Source organism: Leptodactylus fuscus, chromosome 7 (genome assembly GCF_031893055.1).
Source record: "Leptodactylus fuscus isolate aLepFus1 chromosome 7, aLepFus1.hap2, whole genome shotgun sequence".
NCBI classification, from domain to species: domain Eukaryota; kingdom Metazoa; phylum Chordata; class Amphibia; order Anura; family Leptodactylidae; genus Leptodactylus; species Leptodactylus fuscus.
Genome location: NC_134271.1, coordinates 32186059 through 32194079, shown reverse-complemented (window position 1 = coordinate 32194079; position 8021 = coordinate 32186059). Strand labels below are relative to the sequence as shown.

General features: G+C 39.4%; 1 protein-coding gene across 1 annotated transcript; it reads left to right on the top strand.

Moving 5' to 3' along the window:
• Nucleotides 1–213: 213 nt before the first annotated feature.
• Nucleotides 214–6872, top strand: LOC142212590 (transmembrane protein 272-like). Its single transcript, XM_075280554.1, has 5 exons — nucleotides 214–245; nucleotides 1939–1998; nucleotides 3033–3209; nucleotides 5115–5283; nucleotides 6710–6872. The coding sequence occupies exons 1-5, from the start codon at nucleotides 224–226 to the stop codon at nucleotides 6717–6719; spliced, it is 438 nt and encodes a 145-aa protein (XP_075136655.1). The 5' UTR covers nucleotides 214–223; the 3' UTR covers nucleotides 6720–6872.
• The last annotated feature ends 1149 nt before the right edge of the window (nucleotides 6873–8021 follow it).

Here is an 8021-nt window from a genome sequence, read left to right as displayed (position 1 = left end):
GTTTGCTGATCTTCAGAGGTATGTTAGCATGTTTCTTTATATCTATCTGCCTATATAACATGTCATTTCTAGGGTAATTTAATGAAGCAAGAAAATGGCTTATATTTAATTTCAAGAAAAATATTATCTTGAAATCTATCTTTCAATCAATTTTCTATCTATTTAATATCTATCTATCTAATATCAATCTGTCATGTAAATATGTATTTTTCAGACTGGAACAATGGAGTCCTCTACTTCTCTATGTAAGTGACATCATTTTAAACTTTCTGACAATGTACTGTAATTGGATGTAAATATGTAATACTTTATGTAACAAGGATGTTAGATACTGGAATAATAAGCGGGTATATACTCCAAGTCATAACCTACATTACCCAAAGATAGATAGATAGATGGAATGATGGATAGATAGATAGATAGATAGATAGATAGATAGATAGATAGAATGATAGATAGAAGATAGATAGATAGATAGATAGATAGATAGATAGATAGATAGATAGAATGATAGATAGGAGATAGATAGATAGATAGATAGATAGATAGATAGATAGATAGATAGATAGAATGATTGATAGATAGTTGCCTTATTATATTTTGCTGCTCCTTGTATCAATGTTATTTACATAGAGTAAATCTGTGGATAAAGGACATTTTCCATAACTTATCTCCCTTCTATCACTCTCTGTGTAACCCCTCTGTTCTCCCCTGTATACAAATTCTCTCCCTACTACAAGGACTGGTGTGTGACTCTGGCTAGGTTCATATCTGTTCTCTGTCTCCATTCGGGGATTCCACTCCACAATCAGCTTAAAATATGTGGAAAGAGAAGTCTTGCAAGCAGGACTTTCATCTCTGCATTTTTCAGGTGGAAACTGGGCGATAACCTGGCAGACCCCTGCGGGTTTTGCGGTTAACAGACTTTTAAGCAAATTGAGTTTCCGTTTTTGGGGTCCCCAAGCAGACCCAAAGAATGGAAACCCAAACACTAGTGTGAACCTAGTGTTACTTCTTCAGTCTGGAAAGCCACTCTCCTCCACATATCTGACCAGACAAAAAGTGACTGCCACAGAGATTGGTATGAGTGGCTTCAAGGATGTCAAATACAGCAAGTACATGAGACATCTGATGTACAAACAGCTGAGTTATTGCTGTACCTGCCATACGGACAGGGCCCATGGATCACTATGATTTTATTGGTGTCCGATATTCCAGTTATTGTACATTTTGCCCCCTGCACTACTTACTGAATATACAGTCTATTATACATGACTTCCTACCCTGTCACAAGATCATTAACCCTTTAATAGAAAAAGCAGAATAGGTCAGTATATAGTCAGATAAGGGAGGCTGTGAAGAAAAATGTAACTGAAAGGGTTACTGCCCGTCAGCTAGACCAGTGGACTTCATAGACCGAGGCAAGCATGCCAATTCCTATGACTATTGCAGGGACTTTTTTTTTGTTCTTTGAATGGATTTGCTTAAAAATATCATAAGAAAATACATTATTTCTACACCCACTGCCATTGTGTACTGCTTTCTTTCTTTTTTTTTTTTTTTTAAATGGAACCAAGTTTAAATTTTCTATAGGGGCCCCATAATTTTTATGTACACCCCTGATTCTGGCAGCAAAAATAACACAAAGTTACGCTACATTCACATCAGTGCTTTTATTTCTTTTCTTCCGATCTGTCAAAGGGCCAGATGAATGAAAAATGGACAATGGAAATCAGCACATAAAAAAGTTGGGTTTGCAGCGCTTTTGCTTCCGACCATTTCTAATTGATGCACCAGACGAACACTCGCTATAGATATGAATTCAGCCTTACTGTGCATGAGGATTTAGGAGCACAACCATGTTACCATTGTATAGCTTAATTCTATAATATATGGTGTTATATAAGAAGTTACAGTTATAATCTGCTTGAATTCTAGGTCTGCGAATTATTACTGGTACTGTTTGGTTTGGATTAGCTATAGCGTCAGTTGTAATAGGTAAGTGATAATAAAGATCTCTGTAGATTTTCACTCCAGTCTTATCTTGGTTTATACATACTGTATACACAAGCATTAACAATTCACATAATAGTGTTTTGGTCAGTGATTTCCATCAGTGAATGTGAGTCTTCCTTTTCTCAAAGAAAATTTGTTATACACTTAAGATAGTCTTACTCTTTGGCATACAAATAAGGGCCAGTTCAGGCAGAGTTTACGGGCGCGCATTCTGGCACATATACACGTGTCAGAATGTGAGCGCTCAAAACAGATCCCATTCATTTCAATGGGTCGTTACGGGCGTATAACGCGCATAATTTTGCGGCCGCACCAAGCCCCGCCTACTCCCTGCATCTCTACAATACTAATCTAAGGAGGCGCTGTACAGGAGACTCGATAGATATGGCAATCGCTCTGCTAGAGCAGACGACCTGTTACTGGGCCACGCGGGAGCCTCCCCTGACCAGCCTCAATAGTAATATTGAGCATCTCCCATAGACTGCAAGTTCAAAATTTATATATATATATATATATATATATATATATATATATATATATATCCCTAGAATACATATATAACAAAAACATTGCTGTTGAAACACATAGACATTTGGTATCCCTTTGTACGAAAACCCCCAGTTCTATTTACATTGGTGAAATATTATATTATTATATATTTTAAAAATTTTTTTGCTTCAACATTTCTTTTCCCCTATTTTTCTCCTCTAAAACCTTAGTGCGTCTTATAGTCCGAAAAATACGGTATATGACAATTTTAATGGTAGTGGTGCATGCTGGTATTTTGGTGTGAATTCAGATCCCAAATATCCTCCCCCCCCCCCCCATTGTCACATGCCCTATAGGCTGCAGAATTGTGCTAATCTGAAATGCACATCCAACCTCATTATCACTATTTCGTTATTAACGTTATATAAATTTCGAGTGTACTATATGTCCCATCAACTCTATTGCTTTAAAGCATTTATCTTTGACTTATATAATAACAAGTAACCTGTTCTCTTATTAATCCACAGGAGCCATATACAAAGATAATTGTCCAATCCAGCCACGTATACCTATCTTTCTTATGGTTACTGGAGGCACACATTTGGCATTTGTTTTATTTTTTTTTTTAAGATGTTTTTTGGAGATTTGCAGCATTGTTCTGGAAGGAATGATCGGAATTTTTAGCTTTGTTTGGTTTATAATAGGTAGGTATTAATGATAAATAACTTATTGATATATGAAAGTAGAACCATATGGCTAGTCATACTCATGAGAAACCTCGCAACTCCCATTTATTCACACCGTTTGCAGTGCCACTTCTCCCAGAAGAAACAAACAAGTGGAAATATTAATCCTTAATATGTCCGATCATTCTTACTCCTGGGTAAATGATATGCTAAGGAGCTCTTTCCAAAAAAGAAATCTTTGGCTCTAGGGCCACCTGTTTGAGTCACATCCTATTCATGTTGGGAAGACTGTTAAAGGGTCAGACATTGACTTGCAGGATGTCTACCTTTCAATAGGTGACACTAGAGACCAGGGGTGTAACTACCGCCATAGCAGCGGAGGCAGCTGCCACAGGGCCCGGGACATTAGGGACCCGGTGACAGCCACTACCGCTGCTATCATTATACTAGGGGGTCTTTGCAGACCCCCGAGTATAATGATCGGCAGACCGGGAGAGGTTTAGGGAACGTAACAAACACAGTTACGTACCTCTCCACGATCCTTCCTTCTTGTCTTACGTCTCTGACGTCACATGAACCCGGCCTGCTTCCCGGGTCATGTGACGTCCGACGTCATAGAACAAGGACGGCAGCGGAGAAGACAGCGTAGGAGCCCGGGGACAGGTAAGAAACAGTAATTTTTTATGTTTTTATTCCTCCGGGTCTCCGATTATTATACTCTGGGGTCTGAAAAGACCCCAGAGTTTAATAATTGTTTATGGGTATCCACTATGGGGTATAATACTGTGTGCAGGGGCCACTATGGGGCATAATACTGTGTGCAGGAGCCACTATGGGGTATAATACTGTGTGCAGGGGCCACTATGGGGGATAATACTGTGTGCAGGGGCCACTAAGGGACATAATACTGTGTGCAGGGGCCACTATGGGGGATAATACTGTGTGCAGGGGCCACTATGGGAGATAATACTGTGTGCAGGGGCCACTATGGGGAATAATACTGTGTGCAGGGGCCACTATGGGGGATAATACTGTGTGCAGGGGCCACTAAGGGACATAATACTGTGTGCAGGGGCCACTATGGGCTATAATACTGTGTGCAGGGGCCACTATGGGGGATAATACTGTGTGCAGGGGCCACTAAGGGACATAATACTGTGTGCAGGGGCCACTAAGGGACATAATACTGTGTGCATGGGCTACTAAGGGACATAATACTGTGTGCAGGGGCCACTAAGGGACGTAATACTGTGTGCATGGGCCACTAAGGGACATAATACTGTGTGCATGGGCTACTAAGGGACATAATACTGTGTGCAGGGGCCACTAAGGGACGTAATACTGTGTGCATGGGCCACTATGGGGCATAATACTGTGTGCAGGGGCCACTAAGGGACATAATACTGTGTGCAGGGTCCACTATGGGCTATAATACTGTGTGCAGGGGCCACTATGGGGTATAATACTGTGTGCAGGGGCCACTAATGGACATAATACCGTGTGCAGGGGCCACTAATGGACATAATACCGTGTGCAGGGGCCACTAATGGACATAATACCGTGTGCAGGGCTTACTAAGGGACATAATAGAGTGTGGAGGAGGGGGTCGGTCGAGGTCTTTGGCATCAGTATCGGTTGGGGGGGAGGCCATGTCAAAAGTTCGCCACGGGGCCCCGCCATTCCTAGTTACGCCACTGCTAGAGACACAACTTTTGCTTCTGGAAGTGGAGCTAATTTGCAAATCATTATTATCAATTCCCTTGAAAATCACTAGTTTTGTCTATAAATTTCGAAATTTCTAATATAGTATTTTATTTTAAAAAAATAAAAAATTTCAAAGCAATTATACATTATATGAAAAGAACATCCCATATTTATAGTATATAGAGCTTATTTTAACACCTATTTTTATCTCTATTTTAGGAAGCGTTTGGGTGTTTGGCGTGTACAGCCAATATAAAGGGCCAGACCAATGTGACGAGATTCTATACTACTTTGCATTTGCATTCTTGATATTTGAATATGTTATCATTGGCTTGGGCTTGATTGTGCCGTGCTGTACGTGCTCATTAAGAACATTTTGGTATGAAAGGTAAGGTTTTTTTCGCCAATTTGGGTTTATTTTATTTTCACATTATTCTAACGTGTATTTAATTTGTATCATTTGCACTTAACTTTATGATAAGGATAAGTTCACTCTGCCATTATTAACATTACTGGTAATAGAGTGATGCAGATGAAACAAAAGTAAACAAAACATAATGGAAGAATGTGGCACTCGTGTTTTTTACATTAGAGTCCACAGTAACAGACACCAGACAGAGTCGCTCTGTCTCTATTTGTCACTATATTGCTGTTAATGTCTATTGTTGTCATCCTGAGGACGGACATTACTGATGGTAGTGTAAACGTCTCCTTAGTACTGAACTGGACGTTTTATGACACAATTATATGAAATTAAATGAAATTATATGATAGTGCTCCAAGTGAATGGGGGGTATTCTCATGACTATTATTTTGACAGTCCATTGTCACTGACCATCAAAATATAGGTCCTGTCCTATTTTTGGCTTTTTCATGTACCCTTTATACACTGAGATATATGAATCTGTGAATAGGTGTGCCTGTTCGGTGCAAGGCGGCCATGAAAAATGTTTTTTTACATCAGTTTTGCACCTCGGTCCTGTCAGGAAAAAAAAACCTGATGTATTTCATTGATCTTTCTTTTTTGACTCAACCAAAACGACATGTGAATAGACATACTGTATTTGATTCAATGGGGTATATTTATCAACATGTTTGTGTCTGAATTTGGCATTTGCTGCGCCTTTATTGCGCCTTTTTCGCTGTTATATCGGATTTATGAAGTGTTTGTGGTTTTTTTTCTATCTGTCACTTTGTGATTTTGGCTAGAAAAGTAAACATGCATGCACAGTACGAGCCCGATGGCAGAGCTGACTGCGCATGCGTGACATTTAAAGAAGAAGAAACCATCGGAAGATGACATAGAAGAGGATGCAGCGAAGAGGCGTGCCAGAAGAAGATGGAGGCGGCACTGGAGAGTTTTCTCGCAGCATTGGGGACGCCCTCAGTGCTGCAAGAAAACTCATTTGCATACCAAAGAAAACCGGGATATCTACCAAACGGTGGCGCGGAGACTTCTAAAGATAGGAGAAGAATAGCCTTTCTTAAGGCTATTCCCAATTGTTAGTCTTAAAAAATGAGATTCTAATGATGGAATCCCTTAATAAATTTGGTGCATTGCGATCACCTGTAAAAAAAGAAAACGTGCAACGACATGCATGGAATTTATCAACAGCTTGTGCCGATTAGTAAATCACTCCAGAAGTTTAAAGGGCGCACAAAAGGTCCAACTGCGCAAAATGTAGCCATATGGCATTGCTGTAGCTTTTTGCTAGATCCATTAAAATGACACTTTAACCTTTACATCTGTAACTTTTATGTCATACGGGCTGTTATCTCTTTATTACTAATGTTCTCTCTTATTATGATTTCAGGCTTGATTGACAAATCTAATGAAGAAAAGAAGGTGAAGTAAAAATTACCAGAAACATAGAATGATAATGTGTAAGTCATAAGGAAATCAAATCTGACAATTCTTCATATGTTAGAATATTGCAGAAACCTATAACTAATTCAACTTGTATTGGTTATTATGTATGATTTTTGCCTGTTACTGGAGAATGCCTTGTATTTACTTGCATCTTGCAATATTAAAAATGTGACATGCTTAACGATGGAATGGCAATAACTAATGTGCTAGTAGGTTATAGGAAGTTTCTAAAGCTGAAGATCACACAGTTTTAACTATTGAACCTGAGCTACTTGGGCAAGTATGTTGTACAGTATATGTGTTTCTTTTACAGAAAATTAGGGTGTATTCAGACATTGCAAGTAAGGTAGCAGGTTAGGGAGCATTCATACTAATGTTGGATGTCTGTTCTGATAGTGTCCATAAAGAAACAAAACCTAAAAGATGTGTATCATAATGGACATTAACAGACACTAAATAATGTTAATGTGTCTTTTTTTTTTTAAACTGATCCATTAACCCCTTCCCGACATGCGCCGTAATAGTACGGCGCATGTCGGGTGTGTAACTATGGCGACCGCCCGGGAGCCGGGCCGCCGCTATAGCCGCTGGGTGTCTTCTGCTTTAAGCAGTAGACAACCGGCTGTAATGCCTCCGATCGGTCCCAGGACCGATCGGAGGCATTAACCCGCCATTTTGCCGGTGATCGCCGGCTCCTGGAGCATGCTCCAGGGCCGACGTCACGTTGGCATGACAGCCATGACAGCTTGTCTGCAAGCTCTTTCTTTTGCAGGCTGGTCTATGCAGCCTGCAAAAGAAAGGATTATTTTATGCAATGCATTGCAAAGCATTAGCATTGTAATGCATTGCATTTGTGATCAGATCCCCTGGGGTTCAACACCCCTAGGGGATCTAATAAATAAAAAAAAAAATAATTAAAAAAGTAAAAAAAATTTTTTAAAAAGTATATATATATAAAAGTATATAAAAAGTATTAAAAATTCAAATCACCCCCCTTTCCCTAAAACACATATAAAAGTAGTTAAATACTGTGAAACACATACATGTTAGGTATCCCCGCGTCCAAAATCGCCGCTCTACAAATCTATAAAAATATTTTTCCTGTTCGGTAAACGCCGTAGCAGGAAAAATAGTCAAAAGTGCCAAACCGCCGTTTTTTCACGGTTTTGATTCTGATAAAAATTTGAATAAAAAGTGATCAAAGCAATAGCATTTCCTGAAGATGGTAGAGCTAAAAAGTACACCCGGCCCCTCAA

Coding starts and splice junctions, on each gene's coding strand:
- LOC142212590 (XM_075280554.1), top strand. CDS start 224: ATGGAGTCCTCTACTTCTCTAT. Junction 246..1,938: donor GGAGTCCTCTACTTCTCTAT/GTAAGTGACATC, acceptor CTTGAATTCTAG/GTCTGCGAATTATTACTGGT. Junction 3,210..5,114: donor CTTTGTTTGGTTTATAATAG/GTAGGTATTAAT, acceptor TCTCTATTTTAG/GAAGCGTTTGGGTGTTTGGC.